This window comes from Ctenocephalides felis, unplaced genomic scaffold (genome assembly GCF_003426905.1).
Source record: "Ctenocephalides felis isolate EL2017-DRISC unplaced genomic scaffold, ASM342690v1 CF-g0.4_SCAFFOLD_01492, whole genome shotgun sequence".
Taxonomy (NCBI): domain Eukaryota; kingdom Metazoa; phylum Arthropoda; class Insecta; order Siphonaptera; family Pulicidae; genus Ctenocephalides; species Ctenocephalides felis.
Genome location: NW_020537646.1, coordinates 10,436,268 through 10,458,342, shown reverse-complemented (window position 1 = coordinate 10,458,342; position 22,075 = coordinate 10,436,268). Strand labels below are relative to the sequence as shown.

Sequence of the window (22,075 nt, the reverse complement as noted above, 5' to 3'; positions counted from 1 at the left end):
TTTGGCTGTTTCGTGATAGTAAATATCTAGATAAATGACCAGATAGATAGATGACTAGCAAGCAAGCCGTAATCAATAATAATAGATATTATTTCAGGCTCTTATCAAGATAAATGTCCAGATAAATAGATGACCAGATAGATATATTAATAGATAAATTATTTAATAGATAGATAATTTATTAAATAGATAAATTAATAGATAGATAAATTAATAGATAGATAAATGAACGTACATATGTCAAATGAGATATATAAATAAATAAATAAAAAATGTATATCCTGATAAATGAAGAGATTGATAGATAGGTAGATAATTGCAGAGATAAATAGTAAAAAATAGGTTAAATATGAATAAATAGATAGATGGATAAACAGATACTTCGATAAATAGATAAATGACTAGATAGGCAAATGACTAGATAGATAGATGATTTTTTCCTAGAATAATAATGGCTTGTTTTATTTAACACGTTTTCAACAAGTAAAATTTGCAAGGTAGACAATTTTTTTACATTTGACAGTAGTTTTTTAATATCGAATTAAAATATCGAAATATATCGAAGATTATATCGACGTTTAAAAGTTTGATCATACAAAAAGTGATTGTTCAGTTATATGTGTTGAGGTTTTTTGCTTTTTGTACATTTACAAAAAATTATAGATTTTTATTGGTTCAAAGAAAAGGGTCTGGTCTCTTGAATTAAAGCATAAAATTATTGAAAAACATGAGGATGTACGAAAGTAACACATCATAGATATGTACTGTGTTAAAACAAAAGGAGTTCATAAATGGTATAACTCCTACTAAGATAATGTATAAGCTGCTTTTTGAGCTCTATAAGTTTGTGTTTAAAAATTACACCAAAAAAGTTCTAACATGTCTAACTTATTTCCGCAATATCGTGAATTGACAGAAAAAACAATAGTAAATAATTAATATAATAAATAGTGAATTTATTTTCAATATTCAAAAAACTATGCGCATTGCTGTAACGAATTAATATCATTTCAATGTATTTTTATTGCTTCGAGATACGAGTAATTCGGCATACGAGCGTGGTTACGGAACGAATTACACTCTTATAGTCCAGTAATTATAGTAAGTTCACCTCGGAATTCGAAATACCCAGCTGTAAGTCTAAAATAGCACCCTACAATAGCAAGTTGTCTCAAAACCTACATATAGTAGTACGTAGAGAGTACGTACCATATGTAAGTTTTGAGACAACTTTTAGGGTGCTGTTTTAAGGTATTCACAGACTTACAGTTGGGTATCTCGAATTCCGAGATTTTTAACTAGTTTAAGATTAAATGACTAGACTATTATGCCACAGTTCTACTGTATATAATATGTTACATACTTCTATCTAATTGCCTGCCTGTATTCAAGGTATTGAGGAACTTTAATATTTACGGTTAATTAGTAATCATTAGTACCTAATCCCCATGCGATTTGCATATGGTGAAAATTTGTATATATATAATATATATATATATATATATATATATATATATATATATATATTATGCACATTGAGTTGTATATAAATGTTTAATTAATCTAAGTTCGCCATTATTTACCTACCTCCACCCGACCTTCGTCACGAACTCTTCCGCCCATTAGGCGGACCTGTATCGGTTCTTGAGTTGCATTCCTGATGGGCACCTTGAATTTTGGAAGGATAGTTTCCGGCTTCTGCGCCTCCACTTCATTATCTTCGGCGGTTTCCTGTTTACAAATAACACCGGCGGCTTCTTCCGGCTCGCAATCGCTATTTCCCCAACCGTCGAATCTGCACTTCGATAATTCCGTTTCCGTACCATCACAGTAAATGTTGTCCATCCAAAATTTTCCTAATTAATAAAATAACGATATGATTTTTATATAACCAATCACAAATAAAACTTATTCACTACTTTTTTTCACCATTATTTATGTGGTAGCCCAGCGGTTACCAACCTTTTCGTTTTGCTTTTTCCGGTTTTTTAACAAATATAATAATATATAGTGCTTCTAAAAGTCTAATTTTATAAATACTCAACTGATATCATAGGTTATTTAAAATGTTTGAGACCAAAATTGGAAAAGGTATGTGCGTATCTGCATATGTATGTATGTGAGCCAAAATTTGACCCTTCATAGACTCTTTCTAAAATAAAACGATTATGCAGATTTGAAAGATTTAAAAGCCATTCGATGAAACTCGATAAGGACTCACGTTGTTTTTCTGTGAAAACTGCAAAATGATTTGTCTACGTTTTCACAAAAAATCCTGAACCGATTTCAACCTAAATACTGAAATAGTTTACAAGTATGTAGTACTTAATCAGAAAAATGGATTATGGTGATGATAAATTTAGGAACAGGATTATTTTATAGTTCTAAATTATATAATAAGGGATGAGGGTTTATTCTTGCTATTCTGCTGAAGGTAATAAAATATATAATTAGACCAGAGTTGAGTAAGACGTCATGATAATATCAGAAAAAAATTACATAGACCATGGTAACTTTATTAGATAATTTAGTTAAAAATGTATCAAGAAAACTTATTGTAACGAAGAAAACATGTTTTTGCCAACATTGCTGGAAAAATTCTTTTTTTTATGTCATACAAATGACTGAAATTTAATATTGTCAATTTGTCTCATAGGAATCTTTATGTATTTCGGATTGCTAAATAAATAAAACAGTTTGATAACGATAAAAAATAACATTAATTAAAAAAATATAAATATTCAAGCTTCAAGTATTTTTATAAATAGCTTTTTTGTTAAATCGGTTACGCTTATATAGCGTAAATATTTTTATTTTTTATTATTTTATAGTAAATAGAAACTATGTCTTATTCATCTTCTATTTCTCAAAGAAAGCGTGTTTTCTATATTTAAATTTAAAAATTTTTTACTCTATCTATTTTAAACTGGCAGAAAAACGCTGACAATGACCTCATTAAAAATAGTGAATTTAAGTTTATTTTAAAATATTGCAACAGAATTCGTCCCAGTTTTATATGTTGTAAATTAGTTCAATAATACGAAGTAAAACTGTGAATATATTAATTAACCGGTGATAATATTAACCGATTTTTCAAATTAATTTTATATTAAAATACCTAATTAAAGTGGTTACATGAAGTTAATGAAATATTGTTTTGAAGTTCAACTTTAATTAAATGGTTTTTAAGTCTTATTTTGGTCGTATTTAATTCAAATAAGTTTAACTTGTCAAGTAGATTAAACTTAAATCTGGATTTGTAAATACTAACTGAATAACTCATTAAAGAAGATTAGGACTGTGTCGGATTCATGCAATTAAACAGAGAAGTTTAATTTACTACATAATGCATGCAATTCAACAAAGTTTTAACAAAGTAACATCGAGTACAAATAGTTAACTTGAAAGGCTTGGAAGCTATTTTAGATCGAATAATTTGGTCGTGCAATTAAAAAATAGGGTGATGTAACATAAACTGAATGATTATTATATTTATAATAAAATAATAATAAGTAGATCAATTAAGATAGATTATAAATAAAAATTTTAAAAAAATTTGGCATTCGAATAAAAATATAAATAATACATAAAATTAGATTTAATTGAGAATTTGAAATGTAACTTATATTTGGTAATATTACACTTTCTTCTATATTTTCATATAAAAAATATTTTATTATACAAAAAAATCAAATGTTGTAATTATAACATTTATATTGTTTAAAAGAACCCATCAAGATTATTTAATGACTCCCTGGTAAACCACTCAACGAGATTGAGACATTATTTATTATAAAATATAAGATAAAATAAAAAAAACTAACAAATAAAAATCACGGTTGAAAAGTGAAGTATTAATTATGAAGAAAAGTGTGGGGAAATCTGAAAATATATTGCTAAGAAAGTGAAAAATATTTTTCAAAAGAAAAATTTGAGATAAAACAGTTTCTGATACTACGACTTAAGAAATGCTATACGTAGAAGATATGCAAGTTATGACGTTATTTATTCACGGTGAAATGTGGAAGCAATTTGCAATCGATCATCAGGAGATGAAATAAGATGTTACTTTAAAAACTTAAAATTAAAGATTATCTACAATTATGTATTCAATCTAAAGAGGCAGTTTCCGGATAAAATATGTTACGGGTCTATCTTCGTATGAGTTGGTAGTGACGAGCCATCAAAAAGCTATGTATTGGGTGTAAATAAAAATAAAGTAAAAATAAAACCTAACTTTACATATGTATATGTTCATCAGACATCAGAAAGTTGTCCTTATAATAAAGGTTAGGTTTAATATGTAGAAAGCCCAATTGCACAGCAAATAAATAATTTTTTGGCTGTTCCTTACTATAAAGTGACCATATTTTTTCAAGTCAAAGCCGGGACGACAGTTTTTAGTTATAAAAATCCAGGACGGGGCGGGGAGGGGGGTAAGGTGAGAAGTTCGCATTAACAAATGCCATTTGAAAATACAATAAAAAAACTGTTTTTAATAAGAATCTGTTTTTTAAATCATTATTGTGCAACTTAAATGGTTAATGGGCTGGAAATCACAATATAAAATGAATTCCTAATATACAAGACAATTATTAAACTAATATGGTCTTACGGCCTACACCTATGGGGTGCGGCCAGTAAATCGAACATAACTATTCTACAAAGGTTCCAAAATAAAATTTTAAAAGAAATCGTGAACGCTCCTAAATATGTTCCCAATTGGTTGATACATAATGATCTCAGAATTCCAACTATAGAAGAAGAAATTAGTCAGTACTGCTCCAGATACAAAGCTCGTCTAACTCGTCATCCAAACCATTTAGCGTAGAACCTGCTCAAGCCTTTACCGCCAAAGCGTCTTAAAAAAGAATCTGCAATGATTTACTACAACATATCACATAATATCTAAAAAGGTGCTATCGCAGGATAGCGATAATATAATATTATATTATATCTTATATTTTTCAATCTTATACTTTTCGCTTTTGAGCCGTGTATAAAATTTTATTCCACTTTCTTCATAATTACTTGAAAAAAATACCGTATGTTTGTTTGTTTTCATAAATTTTGGTAATTTACCTATACATTTTCGAAAAACCGGCACAATCTGGAACAAAATATCTAAATCCGAGACAAATTTTAGAAAAACCCGGTATACAAGGTGCAATTCCGGGACTGTCTCGGTCAAACCGGGACGTATGGCCACCTTACTTACTACCACCCAGTGGTGTAGTGCTAATTTTTTTTTGCCGGAACAGTTTTAACATAAAAATGCTAATAATTTCCATAAGATATTCCAAATAGGATTATTTATTGATTAGTATTTTTTTTATTATATATTAAAGTTAATGTTTTTAATTTTATCACTTGAACAGCCTCTGATGCTTCTATGAGTTTGTATCCTTTTTACGTCTCTAACGTCTTTTAGAGATTCCAAATAGCGAATTGTTAGATGGATTAGTTTATCCGCATATATTATCGTGTCATTTTCATTCTGTAACGCTTCAGACAACCGTGAGCTTGCCAAAAATTAGAAAAAAAATTCAACAAATCTTTTTAATTTTTTTGCCAAAACGCGTTCCGGCTCAAAAATGATTTGCCGGAACGACGTTCCGGCTCGACAACACCACTGCTACCGCCTTACACTAATATAAGATAGATCTGTAAAATAGCATTAAAATTTCTATTTTATCCTAATTTTTGTTTCTAATTTTTTTTTCAAAAAATATTTTTGTAATTTTGGATAAAAATTCAAAAAATTACCCAGGCTAAGCACAGTCTAAGCGCCACTCTGGTGCAAATATTTACCCAAGTGCGTTTAGACTGTTTTTGTACTGGAACTTCCAATTTTGTGAAAATTAGGCAACTTTTTGTTTGAAATAGAATTCGAAATGAATTGACGATTGTTAATGTTTACATTTGATTTGTTCAGATATAACAAGATAGCAAAAATAATGAAAGTTACAGTATTTGTAATAATATTTTTGAAAACGTTAAAGATTTCTCGAATATTTAGAAATAGTCCCTAAATTACATCATGTATCCTTTACCACGGTGCATATGCATTTAATAATTGCATTGTACTATTACTATTGCAATGTCACTTACTCCTGGCGAGTCCGAACGTTGCACTGTGCGTGTGCTTCGGCTTGCCCGCGTAGCCAAGCTGCCTGCAAACGACCTCAGCTTCATTTGCGTCCCATTCATCATCGCACACGGCGCCCCATTTGCCTTCGTGCAGAATCTCTACGTTCCCTGAAATGGAATTTGCATGAATTCAACGCACGTTGCACTTTCATTTAGGTTTTTATTTGTCGCGGGCATGAGCACTCCAGTTTTTTTTCAATGATGCATATTAAATGAACTCGTATCAAAGCACTTCGAAATATCATCCGTGTGAGGTATAAATTAAGCTGAAGTAATGAAATCAGTCTGTGCTTATACATACAAATTTTTTAAACTTAAAATGAATTTGGTTTGTTAATTGCACTTTTCTTTCTTCCATATCTAAAAGTGCAACACGTGTTTTATTGTGACTCTCAATAAAGCTTTGAAAAAATGCTTTCATTTTTGACTTTCCGAATGGAAAGTTTGTCTTCGCGAAAAAATCCGATTTACTAATTTTATGTTTTTTTGGCGTTTAAAGTCGATTTGCATCGATTAAGTCCAAATTTTGAAATATGCGCGTGTGTATGTATTTGTGTCGACGTTTTCTTGAAAATAATAAGTCAATTGATGTAGCTCGATAAAGACTATCATTGGTCAGTTTTGCATCATGATCAGCTAAGTTGTTTTTTCTTGTTATTGGCACAAAAGTATAAAAATTTTCGATCACATTTCAGCCGACAATCTCGAATCCATTTTAAAAATTCAAAAACGTTCAAAATTTAAAAATATAGTTTCGAAATCGCGCTGATTGCTTTTGTAATTATATGTTGAAACATTTTTTTACGATTTTGATGAAATTTTATATGACGATAGATGATTTCGTAGTTTGAAATAATATACTAAAATATTCTTGGTCTACGACGTTTTTTTTGCAATTAGCACAAAAGTATAAAAATTTTTCGATCAAGTTTTAACCGACAATCCCGAATCCATTTTAAAAATTCAAAAACGTTCAAAATTTAAAAATTTAAAAATATAGTTTTGAAATCGCGCTGATTGCTTTTGTAATTACATGTTGAAACATTTTTTTACGATTTTGATGAAATTTTGTATGACGATAGATGATTTCGTAGTTTGAAATAATATACTAAAATATTCTAGGTCTACGACGTTTTTTTTGCAATTAGCACAAAAGTATATCGATTCGATCAAGTTTTAACCGACAATCCCGAATTCATTTTAAAAATTCAAAAACGTTCAAAATACAAAAATATCGTTTGGAAATCGCGCTGATTGCTTTTGTAATTACATGTTGAAACATTTTTTTACAATTTTGATGAAATTTTGTATGACGATAGATGATTTCGTAGTTTGAAATAAGATACTAAAATATTCTAGGTCTACGATAAGCGATTGAATTATAGAAATTCGTTAAAATTTAGAAATTTGCCGAACACTTATTAGATTCTAATCAGAATCTATGCAGAAGCTGATTACTACAAAATTGTGTTAAACAAATTAATATATAATTCATACAATTACAGATATTATAAGTATGTTGAAAAACATCAATTCGAAATCGCATTGATTTTAAGTGAAAGCAAAAATTTTATTTTCAAAATAACTAGTTGAACATTTGATATTATTTTTCTGTTCTTCCGTACATAAAGACAGTAGTACACCTATTTCTATTATAATACTCCATAATGTAATTTAAAAAAAAAATAATAATTTCTATAACTAAGAAAAAATCGCCGAAATGAAAAAATAGCATTTCTACATCTGTTTGGACGTATTTTTATTTTATTATATTGGCCATGAAAGTGACAACCTTCAGGGCATTAAGCTTTACACGGAATGGTTGCTATCCCTGGTAGAGGGGGTAGCGGAGTTTTTTAATTGAACTAGTTGTTCACTTCTAAAAGTAACGTCTGCTTAACAACATGTATAATAAATAATAGATATATAAATATATCTTCTTTCATTATAACTTAGTGACAATTCAGTGATTGTAATTAGAACTGCAACAAATACATAATTTACAAACAAATCAGTGTTTAATACAGTCCACAGCTACAAGGGTTAAATTATAATCCAACAACCTAAATTATCAAAGGAGAGTTTGAATAAATTTCATAACTACGTCGCAAATACAACATTATTTACTATGTTCTTGATATCTGTATCCTAATTATTAATTATGATACAACTACATTAAATTGAAAAGGTAATATATAAGTACGAATCAGATTATACGGATGAACGATAATCATGATTTATGATTTTCCCTTTAAGAAAATGATTTGATCCTGGATGTATTCTTGTAACATCCGTACGTTGATGGAAATGTCACGCGCGCAATCATACAAATAGTTATCTTCCTGATATGCGAGTGAATTGATTTCACGCAACAAAAATTTTACTCTTCAATCCTTGCCGTCTTATTTTCAATATATTACGGATGACATATGATAAGAATATGATATGTCGTTGAAAAAAAACGAATGTTGGAAATAGAATATGAGTATATCCACTTCCACGCAAACATATGCACATATTTTATATACGTAGGTACATGAAAATTGAAAAGAATCACTTCGATAAACTGAACATTTTATTGTTTAGTATAAATTCCATCCTTTCCATCTTTTGTTTGAAACAATCTTTTTTAATTGATAGTGGTCATTATATTTTTAATAGATTTATTTAAAAATTATGAACTTTTTTCAAGATGTTGAAACCGCTGAATCTGCTTTCCTCAAAAACTAATAATTTCTTTGAACCTTCAACGCAAGCAATATATTTTTTGAATCATTCTAATCGGATGCTCCGTTCTAACAAGATCCTCTATTCTGTGCACTTTTTGATCTGTATCTACGAAACCGCAGGACATGCTTTTGTCAAAATCTATTCAACATGTCTTCCCGTTAATACGAATCAAATGTTTTTTTAATCATTCGAATTCCAAAATATGTATCCGCACATACACATGCGGCACGCACACACACATACATCCATTTATTTTAAGGTATGTTCAGGAGGTCTTGAAATGTAGAGACACAAACATTTCCATTTTTGCTTTTTTGCCATCGCTATAACTTCACACTATGTATAATTTTTCTGAAAAAAAGGATGTTTTTAGTTGAAAAAGAAAATCATAAATAATAGCTATCCAGAAAAACTAAAAAAAATAGTATATATACTAGATGACCCGACAGCCGTTGTCCTGTGCTTATGTTTACAATTCAAAAGTTCCAATTTTTTTTAATAACCTATACTGATATTTACCAATTAGTTAAATATTATTATGTTTTTTTTTACACTACAGTCTATACCGAAATGTATATACATCCACCTATATGGATCCTAAATGTACAACTGTTTTAAATAAAATGATGAGTATTTGCTTTTTTGAAAACATTATGAAACATTTTTTTTATATTAAGTTCTTTTATTAATGCCCGACTTTATTTTGAAGAAATGAAATTACACCACTGAAAGGGATGTCATCCCCCCGGAAAATAGCAAAGAAGTCTAAATTATTTTCACTTTTGAACTTGAGAGTAAAATAAACCTAATTTCAAAATTTCATACGAGTTGGAGCACAGTAAAAAATTCAGACTCTAAACACTCCATTGACTTGAGTAAATTTTCTGTATCCGATGGCAAAAATATGAAAATACTAACGTTTGTATGTGAAAAAGAAAAGGGCTGCTTTTAGGGTTTTTCCGACAATTATTCAATTTTTTTTTGCTATTAGAACCATCCTTGGACTTCAACGAACATTTTAAAGAAAGAATTGGCCAAATTGGTTCAGGCGTTATTGAGTTATGCGCTTACCAACACATTTTACGATTCATTTTTATAAAAACTTTAGAAATTTATCAAATTTTGAATGTAATAATTATATTAAAAAAATTGATTTTACCGTTTTGAATGTCCCTGTCCCAAATTAAAATTAGTTAATTGTATATGTGATTGCTTATTCTTTAATAAGAAGTCTAACATGACGTATTATACATTAATTTTTTTAACCTCTATGTTATAAATAAGTTTTTCAACACAATATTGAATCACGTAAAAATTTTAAAAATCAATTGCTTTTCTTATTAAATATATAGCAAAAATCTTTTGGATGTTTGCAAGTTCTCCATGTCCTGTACCTGTACACATACTACATGTTCCTATGAATATTCTGCTACATTAATTCGGCACTATGTACTTCCGTATCGAATTCAAAGCGAAAGCCTCTTATTATTCAAATACCCATTATTATTCATGAAATATAAACGTAGAAAATAGTTAGTAATGACCGTTGATTCATATGGAACGCAGCTGCATTTGGAGTGCATCTTGACCCATTTCTTATATGCAACTACTATTACTATACTATAGTACTGGCATTGCACCAATGCTCTGCTGGCAATAGATTTATTGGAGAATAATACTAGTATTATCTATTGACCGCAGGAATGGACCATGGACATAATACTTATGAGCAATTTTATTGCAGATAAATGGCATTCACTGCCCATGTATTTAAATTGATAGCTAATAAAAGGAAGAGCGGGAATTATTACAAGGTTTTCATATGAGTCTGATTTATCAATCATGGTTCCACTTATATATTAAAAAATTAATACCCAATGTGCTTGTAAATCAGTTGATGCTAGTTGCATGTACAAAATACTTCAACATTTTGTGACAATTAAATACTTCTATTAAGCCCAAAGAACATATGTTTCAAAATTACCTTAAATATGATTGATTTGAAAAACTATTTTTTATTTTAGTGTTTCAGCTACAAAGTATAAATCATTTTATAAATTAAGTATAAATCCTAGAATATTTACAAAATCCGGGTGCAAATATTTTTGTATTAGTGCAACGAAGGGCGGTTATCGATTTTTAAGTGTTTTCATTAATCTGGTACATTTGGCTACATTTGTCATTTTTTATTTTTTTAAGTGCCATTCACATATTGAAAGCAGGTGTTTTTCACTATAAAACGGTTTTTGAATTCGATAATTTTCCTTCAAAAACCAATTTTTGAGAGGACAAACTTTAATATTAACCAGCAGTGCTTTATCTCCGTCTAATAATTTTTTTCTTAGTTTTCATTTAATTTTTCCACAAATATTATTTATAACATATTATTTATCATAAACATTAACTTGATCAATTGCATTATTACATACAATTTGTTTCGAAATGGCTTTCTAAACAGTTTATAACATCGGTTTCATTATTTATGGCCTTACTCAGTTCACGGTTATAAAATGATTAACGATGCCGTTTAAGTTGCAGGTGGTGGCTGAGCCAAGTTTTCATACATTGTAATGAAAATTGAAAATGAGAAACATCTGAAATCTATCCATTTAATGGTTTTTATGATGATAAAATTATTATGAGCGATTTTCTTGAACATTGGAAAATTATCCTATATGTAAAAAAAAAGATTTATTAAATATCGTGCAAGTTTGCCAACACGTGGCTAAATAAGTAATGCAAATTATAAATAAGAATAAATAAATTTCATTCGAACTTGTTAAACACTGACTGTGCCCTGCGTTGTATATATATATATATATATATATACATACATATTAGGGTGGTTTTTAGTATGGACATTTTCGAATTTCCTTGCTCCCTATTTCCATACAAAACTTTTGATTGAATTGCGCTCTATCTAAAAGATAATATTAAGAGCTAAAACTTTCAGAAAATTGTTTTTTATCAATTTGGAAGCATTTGAGCCCTTGGAAGCAAGGAAATTCCAAAATGTCCATATTAAGGATCACCCTGATATATATATATATATATATATATGTAGATATATATATATATATATATATATATATATCTATATATATATAAAAGAGGATCGCTTTATGTGCTAACACTTATAACTCACGAACGGCTGAACCGATTTAGATGAAAATTGGCAGGGAGGTAGTTTAGAGCCAGGAGAAGGACTTAGGATACTTTTTATCCCGATTTTCAGTTTAATTGATAGTATATTTATAAAATAAATAGTATATTTATAAAATAGATAGTATATTTATAAAAAAAATACTAGCTAGCCCGGCCACGCGTTGCTGTGGCTCAGTAATTGGTGGCAGAGAGGTAGTTTAGAGCCCGTTTTTCATTTTAATTCAGAATTAATTATTTATAAACTATCCATGTAGTTTATTCAATCTATGATACTATATATATATATATATATATATATATATATATATATATAAGGTGAAGTGAAGTTTAATAATAATGCCGCGGCCAAGACTATATATATATATATATATATATATATATATATATATATATATAAGGTAAAGTGAAGTTTAATAATAATGCCGCGACCAAGACTGAAAAAGAGCATTACTTACATTTACATGTACATTTTGTCGAATAACTTATTCCCAGTTATAATTTCCAACAGAATTTATCAAAGAATGGTTAGTAATATATGAAGGTACGGGGTTAAAAGTTTCACGACCAAAGTGTCAAAATCCATTAAAGCTGAAGCATTGTTTAACAACATTATTTGAAAGTGAAGGGAGAAAGATGTATAACCAGCTATAACCTTGATTCTTATGACTTTGATATTGGGAGATAAACGGTCATCTTTGAAAATCCATAGTAAAAGTATTTTCTTCTGTTGGTAGCTTTTTAGCATTAGTTAAAAATGTAATTATTTTGTAAAATACCTTTAAAATTAAAATAAGACATTAAACCTGTTTGCCATCTGGCCGTTCCAAGTTACCTCGCCTATAGGGTAAAAAGGTCTAGATAACAAATTTTTGAAAGACAGCAAAAAAAGCACATTTTTAAAATGACGAAGTCTGTAGTTTTACTGAACGTAGTCAGCTAATCGTTCGTTTGAAATATTTTTGATTCTCTAGAAATTGTTTAGAATATACCTTACTTAGCAAAACAACGTTTGCCGGGTCAGCTAGTATATATATATATATAAAGTTTTATGAAAAGACGTATTTTCATTAAATGAGTTTATAAATGGGATATCGTAAGTAGTAAATTGCAATTTTTTTGCATGAAATAGCGTATTACGAATGTTAGACTATAATAATATAAATGAAAAATCTCTTTTTATATATTATAATATATACATTGCTGACTTTAAAAAATATAATACGTAGAATTTTTATTATTTTTTCATCTATCATAGATTTATATCAAAATATATAAAGTATATATATATTTTCAAAACAAACTAGCAACATTTTTTATTATTTGTTAAAAATACTAAAATTTATATGATTAAAAATACACAGTAATTAATTTGAGTATTTAAGAAATGAACTTTAGAATAATTTGATTTTTAAAAATATTGTTTTTGATAAAATTGCATGAAATTGATTTTGGGTCAGATTTTTAGGCTTGGTTTACAAATAAACAAACTAAATTAAAACACCGATAACTATTACAATAATTAATATTTATAAATGTTATTCATATAATAACAAATATAATTCCAGAAACTTTATCTTTTGAATCTGTTGTATGTAGCTATGCTCAATTTTATTTTGTATATTATTAATATTCAGTAGAATAAGTTATAGCAATCGCAACAAAATCGACTTTACTTACATTGACAAAGTGAAGACCTGATTACATTTTTAGAAAGACAAGTCCAGCGCTTTCGGACATACAGAAAAAAAGCTTAAAAAACTTACATTTGGTGGCTTAAATTGATCATTAAACATAGCCACATCAAATTATTAATTATTTTATAGAGATTTCAATAATTTGATTTTTGTTTTCATTACTTTGGATTGAGTATCAAGAATTATATTCATAATGTTTAGATTATAATACCGTAAGCTCTTATAGCTCTTCTATTTTATAAATTAAAAAAAAATGAAACTTACAGTATTTATAATAATCTATTTGAAAATATTTAAAAGAATTTTTATTGATAATTCATCAATTTTTATTGATTATTAATTATTTTTATTCTTCGAATATTTATTAACGGTACGGGAAGTTTCATCAATTTGCCTTCAAGGCACAATGCCATGCACCACTACTTTACAATTATATTTATTACTTATAGCTACAATTTTATGGAAGTATTTAAGTTATTTAGTTGATTTTATCATATCGCCAGAATATTATTAATATCCTAAAAAATTAAACAAACATTTTGATTACTACCTTCCAATTCATTACTACCACCGACCAACTTAATAGCACCATCTTCTTTCTTTAATTTCTTCAAATATTTCCTAACCAGCTTTGCTTTATTTTCCCGCCTTTCTTCACCCGCAGCGGCTGCAGTCGTTGCATTCACCAAACTATAAGCACTGCACAATAAAACACACAACACTAACCAGTTTTCTGTCTTCATTATTAAAAAAAAAACAAATAAAAATTTAAATCCTAATCACGACATTAAAACTAACTTATCTATTAATATTGTTTTATCTTGTGAACTAGTTTATAGATCATTGTAAAGTGATCGATTCGGCTAATTGTGCCACACTGACATATCTGACCGTTTATTGCAAGAATGATTTCCTGCACTGCCTTATGTTAACATTAACACACATGGTCGGTCGATGAAGTTAAGAATCTGATATACTATGAGTTACCAATCTGATCTAAATCGGTATCGCAAACGTCACATGTTACACACAAGTGAGTTACATACTGGTGTATGCGCGCGTACTCTATTTCTAACATTCTTTCAAAGCGCTCTAAACATTTCCATAGGAGGAATAAACAATTGAAAAAAGAAAATTATTAACAGGTCTATTTGCGAATGAACTTGTTTCTTAAAATAAGGAATCGTCCATTAATCACGTGATCGATTTTTTAGGGATTTTTGGACCCACCTCTGCCCCTTGGTGATACATAGTGATATTTAAAATTACCCAGCCTCTCCCACCAAACATAATCTGTATTTTTAATTACGCAAAATTTTTTGATCAAAATTTTCGAATTTATAAAAAAACCGTAATGTTTTTCATTTTTATTAGAAAATTTACAAAATGTTTCAATTAAAAAAAATCAGGTGAAAAATGAATAGACGCCCCCTAAGGTAAAAGAACTTGGTGGATTTGCGATTGATACAGTTAGGTCATGCCGTCTTATTTTGTAAGATATTATCTTACTTAAACCATTGAGAAAACTATTAGGGTGTATGGCATCGTGCCTTAAGGCAAATTGCTGGAACTTCCCGTACCGTAATCAAAAATCTTGGCACGAAACCTAATAAAATTTACACAAAATGTGTACACATTATGAAAATCTCTATAAAGTATCTGACAATTTGATGTGCATATGTCTAATGATCATCTTTGACTGCCAAAAGGCGTTTTTTTAACTTATTTTTATTGGGAGTCCAGAACCGCTAGACCTGCTTCCATAAAAATTTAAAAAGTTTTTCATCTTGTCAATACAAGTAAAATGCTTTTTAAATAATTAAAATCGGAGAGCCCGTTCTCTTAAAAACTAAGTTACCGTTTTTGGCACTTTTTGCCCCCTATCTTCGTACTGGCTAGACCTACCTTCGCCAAAATCTAATCAGCACGTCTCCTTATCAATATGAATCGAATGTTTCTGAATTATTCAAATCGGTTGATCCGTGTTCCCCACACAAACATCCATTTTTCCAAAGTATGCCAAAAGGTTCAAAAACCTTTGAAACGTAAAGATATATAAAAGTTTTCATTTTCGATTTTATAACTTATGACACACAATCTTTAATAAATATATTGACAACTATTGATTGCAAACAGGGTAGACATTTGAATAGTTTTCAATATGAAATTGAAATTTTTCCTTAATTATTTCTTCTCAAAAACGCTCAATTTACTGAAAGTGAATTGAAAAATTGCTTAATTATTATAATATTTTTTACGCAAAAAATATTTGCTGTGAGAGGGTAAACATTTAGAGGTACCGTTTGTCGCCAATTCATAAGGGGTAATATTTTGTCTATAAAATACGAAATATGGAAAAGATATACACATAAGAAAAAAAAATGACTCAAAAAATAAGGGTGGTCTAACTTTACCACTCGCATATATTAAAAATATGTGAAACCTTTTTAGGGGATATATCTAATAATTTTCCAAAATTTCAAAAAATGTTTAAAATTTTCTAAATGATAGAGAACATACAGACATACATTCATATATATACATAATTCACATACTTCTAGTTTCGCATACAAGCAAATGTTACACATTCTCAGTATAAACGTAAAAATGTAGTTAAAATAAGCGCTTTAAAAAAAAACAAATATTAAAAAAATTAATATTTGAGATAAAGTCTACGTAGCAAAAATGAAATAATGACATATGTAATAAAGAGTCGCAAAGAAAGCTTGAAGTAAGGATCTTGTCAGCTATAAGTATTATATAAATTAAGAAAAATGCAAGAGTACAATAGGAAATTTCTTGCATCATAAATCTGCGTTATTTGATTTTCTTATATATATATATATACATATATATATATATATATATATATATATATATATATATATATATCTGTGAGTGTAAATGCGTTGCAATTTTCTCTTGTTTCATGAACCGCACATTTTATTTCCCTCGACGATTCTATGTTATTAGGTTACCACCTTTCATTATATAAGAATATTCTTAACAAACCACAAAGTTGCGCAAAAGCAAAGAAAATACAACTCGAATTAAGTATACTAATCACATAAAAGATACTTCGGATAAATTCCATACCATTTTACAATATGTACTCGTATGTAAATCTATTACGTTATTAATAAAACAAATCTATGGAAATATAAGTTTTACTAAGAGACAGAGCTTTAGGAGGTAATAACCGAAGAAAAATATGGATATCTAACAACCACTCAAGTAGATTAAACTACTGCGAAAAATGCAGTTCATTTTTATTACGAAACGCATCATATCGCAGTGACAGTATAATTTTCTAGACTTTTTATATGATTAGTCTTGGCTTACGTTTCCAATAGTCATATATTGAATCTATTTATATATTTGAAGTCTTAGTACAAAATTATTATTTTGTGATTGATCGATTCTGGAATCGTACCTCAAACGGTTTGACCTATGGGCGAATCATTCTGTTGAAATTTAAAGACAATATAATTTTAAATTTAATCTTCTAGCAGATTTATTAAAGGTAGTCTTTCGAAAAATATGATAAATTGGGATGAAGTTCGCAAACATTTAATTTAGGAAGATGGATGATGACATCTAGAAAAGAGCGACCAAACTTATTTGTACATTTTAAAAATCTTTCTGAAAAAGAGCCTTTACAGCCACAAATTTGGATATAAAGTATGTTAATTTTAATATATTTTCTGGTTTGATCGATGAATCGAATTATAGTTTGAGAATCTCTCCCAGATTGATCAATGATTTTGCAACTGATCAGCTGATTTTCCTTTAAACAACATCGATGCGATGCTAACATCAATCATATACTTTATTGCGTTCGAGCATGTGGTCAATGAGCTGTTTGTAATCAAGCCAAGAATAAATTATATATAGTTTGGCTAATTATCTAATTTGTAATGCATGTGCCAGTCCGTGGCCTTGATATTTAAATGCATTAAATGTCCTTGATTACCGAATTTCCGTAGCAGCAATTAGAGAAAATTTTAGATCAGATGTAAAAGCGTGGTATTTTAGAAGGATGCTGGCGATATTGTAGAAAACTTCTGATCACCAATCTTGCAAACAAATTTAAATTTATGTATAACACAGCGTAATTCTTTCGAATTTGTTCATTCAATATCAATATCAATTCTATATAGAAAGTATTTTTTTATTTCTATCTTTTTTTACTTACAGATATATATAAGCAGTACCATCATCATGGATAAACGGAAAAATGGGTTTGTCGCAACTAACATGTGTTTTCTGGTTGGAAATTATTACCATGATGACTTTGGCAATCTTACAACATTCAATCAAATGGTATGTACCTGCACATATACTAAACTCATATGATAATTTATAATAAGATAATAGGTTGTCAAATATCTCCCTTCCGCCTTTTTGTATTATAAACCAAGAGCAAAAAAGCGGGAGATATTTGACAACCTAATATTTAGTAGATCATCTAAAATATTCGTAATTTTGATCTTAAATATATTTACCTTGCGTTACTGTTATGCCTGAAATAGAGGAAGATATATTTCTCTTGTATACCTACTCACATGCTGTTTGTTTAATGTGAATTTTCATCCAAACAGAACTTTGTCCAGAGTTCTCCAACTAGTTGTGAGCATTTTAAAGTATACCCTCGGGCTTAACTTGAAGTAAAGTTAATAATGCACTTGAACCAACAAATCTTGAAAGATCCGCAATAAAGACCATTGCACACTTACTCGATAGTTGTAACAAGTATATGTATTTTTATTTCGTGACGAAGCAAGATTACTAAAATTTTTGAATATCAGTAGTAAATCTGCTTCATCCATTTTGAAGCAAGAAAGATGCTTTTTTGCATTTTCTGTAATAATAATAATGAGTCTAATATGAATTACTGGGTGAAACGCTAGTAGAAAGAACTTGAATTCATGATTTGAGATCAATAAAATATTTTAATTCTAACTTTATGAACAAGCAGCGAATAAATTATGAATATAAAGCTTTTTTTCGTTATTTTACAGTTTGTTATTTTACATCAGAAGCATTATATGTTTCATAAGCTATATTGAGCACTGCTTATCTCTAACAACTATGTTAATCATAAGCAATCTTTTGAATGTCTACCAGATATATAATTTTAATTTTCTCTGAACAACCTCATAATCGCCTTTTTATTTGGGCCATTTGCACTGGGCAACGTATCATTTAATCCAAATGTAAATCGAAGTCACTTCTGGTTGACGTCAGGAGGTTCGAGGTAGAATTGAACCTGGAATCTCTGATTTTAATCCTATAGCTGCAATTACTAAGAAATTTGGTAAATCCCGAAATAGTTCTAATAACACTATTTTACTTCTTACGTTCCTCGTAGATAAGTGGTTAGAGCGACTGAACCTGAATAAGAAAATCGCGGGTACCATCGCGCTTTTTGGAGCTTGATCAGGCAGTAGTGATATCAGTTTCTACTTGGCAATATATTGCTATCTATAAAAAAACAGTCCTGTTACGGCATTGCTGCATCAATAAATATTTGCTCTATTACAAAAATTTAATAATAATAATGAAGTTTATCGTAAAGAGATGAGACAAATGTTTGGGTTGCCATCTGCAAAACCGATGTCAAATCAGCATAACAACTAATAGGACCCTCAACTCCTCATTGCTGTTTAAAACAAGGTTTAATAATATCATTTACATTTTAGGGCTCGCCCGTAGGTAAGCGGTTAAGAGCAACGGGACTTGTTTCAGAGGTCCCGGGTTCGATACCCACTTCGAGCAGCCTGTTGTCAGGCAGCAGTGACAACGATTTTCACTTGGAAATATAGATAGCAATATGTTTCCAAGTGAAAATAGCCCTTGTCCGGCATTGCTGCACCAATAAAAAGTTAGCCCTATTAGATTAATTCTAATAACAAAAATCATCAAATATGGATGGATTAACCATTGGGTTACTATCTAAAAATACGATGTAAGGAGAAGTTTCAACCCAACAGCTCATGGGACGTAAGGTTCTGATTGCTGTTAAATATATATGAAAAAAATTACATTTTAAGTAAGATTTGGGTTACTGGAACTATATTTAGGGTTTTGATGTTAGTGTAGGATAAAAGAAACAGTTTTATGTGGCCAAAAAATTAGGGTTGCTGGTAAAATAACCTTATTCTAAAATAAAGTTTTAGTGATAAAATACCCAATTGATCAATCAGAAAAAGAACGATAAAGTGTATTTGTAAAAATTAAACATTGTTTGAACCCTCTGCTCTCCTTCCACCCCGCATTTGATAGTTCCTTTGTTACATTCGTAGCCAGACCATACAAAAAACAACCTCCACAAGCGCGCAATGTATGACATTTGTTTAGGCGCTAATATTTCGGCGCTTTCCCGCGCTGGATCGATCCGAACTACGCCGAATTCGCACGGAAGGCTACGATAACGCATAATAGTATTTGATCGCCGTGCTGGAAAAGCAGCCCGGAATCAGTCGGTCCGGGTAAGCCTTGCGAGACGCACCCGTTGGCGGTTGACATTTTGCAAATTCAAAATCAAAACAATAAATTCTCTTGTCGTGTTTAAGAATTTTAACCTATGTCACTACATGTAGATAAATTAGAAAATTATTGTTGTCATATAGTAAAATTATAGTGGTGTAGATAGATTTTGTGTAATATTTTGAAAAACTTTTTAAAATAGTTTTTGTGCCCGTGCCATGACTGTACCATGCTTAACCTGTAATGACATCTTACCATTAAGGTAAAGTAACGCACGACACCTGAGTGTATATTGTCTTCAATTAGCGTTATTAAATAGGCCCGCATTCAAATAGGCAAATCGCGTGATAAACATTAAAAATAATCTATTTTGTATTCTCGTTGCTTTTGATGAACGATATTGTTCCACATTCAATTTGCTAATTGTAATATACGCATGTGTTTACATAATTTTTCAAATATTTGTAATTGATTATCTAACAGCGGGACAGTTAACGCACGTTCTCATTGACCGTTAAAGAAATAGATTCGTTGACACAAATTTCTAGTAATGCTAATATAATTTTATTAATTTCTTATAAAATTCTAACCTCCTATGCCAAGCTTTTATAGTTTACATGCCTTTATCATGGTTTTAAAATGAAAATATTCACTATATCACTATTTGATAACCCATCTAATCTAAATTAATAGCATTATTACATGCAAGTTACTAAATTAATTTGTTATAGTATACTGTTTTATTATATATTTTTATTGACGTTCGTCATTATATGTTGTTTATTTCTAAATTCGCAAGTTTACTATGAATTATTCTATGTTTGAATTCACATAACAATTACATTTTTGTTTATAATTTTTACACTCGTAAATTTAAAAGAAAACAATTATGTTTAATACAATCAAATTAAGTACGTTGAAACAGTTTAACGGTTTTTTGTTTGAACTTTGATTTATTGAGGAAATAACCCATATTTTCGATATTAATTATATTAACTATATGAATCAATTACTAAAATCAAAATACCAGTGACGACAATAATTTCAAAAGGAAAATACAAAAAATATTATAAAGAAATTGAAGACAAATAAGATTGAATAGGTATTTAAAGATATTTTATTTATAATAAATTTCATGTTATTGTATAATGAAATAGAAAAATTAATATGTATATATATAAAATTTGAAAATTGTTTCATAATCTCTCATACCAGATACCCCTGTTCGACTAAGATATGAAAAAATTATATCAATAAATAAAAAAAATCACTAAAATGACCAAAGAGACTATTTAGAAAATTTACTCACAACATAATTTTATTCCGGTCATAAATAATTTTCTTATTCATTATTTTAATCAAACTCTATCTTATTCTTAGTGTACGAGTTAGTCATTTGTTATATATTTGTATTCCTCAGTCGTTTAAAATCAAATTTATTTATTCTAAATAATTTTTCAATTATTCTAGAGTCAGTTGCTAATAAAACCATAAACATTCCTAAATTTTATGTATATTTGTATTCATACAAACGTGCGTAAACGGTTTTGTGTACTTTAACATTTGTGCCAAATAAATGTTTAGATAATTTGTGTACATATAGATTAATTTTCTGTTAATATTGAATTTATTGCCATTATTGAAAAAGTGGGTTTGAGTAAATATACAATTAGTTGGAATCTTTAGAAATGAAGTGCTAATAGATTTATATTCTTTTTAATTAATAATCCCGTTAAAATGTATCGTTATTTTCGACTCTCTTCTCAAATTTCAAATTTGTCAAAAAATTTATTAAATATAAACAATAAATATAATGTAAGTTGTTCAAGGGCAAAATTTATTTAAAA

At 29.0% G+C, this 22,075-nt stretch overlaps 2 protein-coding genes across 2 annotated transcripts in view; one reads left to right on the top strand and one right to left on the bottom strand.

The window, feature by feature from the left end:
* LOC113370077 (lysyl oxidase homolog 2) overlaps positions 1–14,617 on the bottom strand; it is a 40,907-nt gene extending 26,290 nt beyond the window's left edge. Inside the window, exons 1-3 of the mRNA XM_026610737.1 lie at positions 14,290–14,617; positions 6,112–6,258; positions 1,588–1,856 (exon numbers count right to left, since the gene is read on the bottom strand). Of these exons, the coding sequence (XP_026466522.1) occupies positions 1,588–1,856; positions 6,112–6,258; positions 14,290–14,482 (609 nt within the window). The 5' untranslated portion in view covers positions 14,483–14,617. The remainder of the gene's footprint in view (positions 1–1,587; positions 1,857–6,111; positions 6,259–14,289) is intronic.
* A 5,817-nt stretch (positions 14,618–20,434) lies between these two features.
* The window catches only part of LOC113370817 (cGMP-specific 3',5'-cyclic phosphodiesterase-like), a 34,505-nt gene continuing 32,864 nt past the window's right edge, over positions 20,435–22,075 (top strand). Inside the window, exon 1 of the mRNA XM_026611502.1 lies at positions 20,435–20,490. The gene's annotated coding sequence lies outside the window, so the exon portion shown is untranslated. The remainder of the gene's footprint in view (positions 20,491–22,075) is intronic.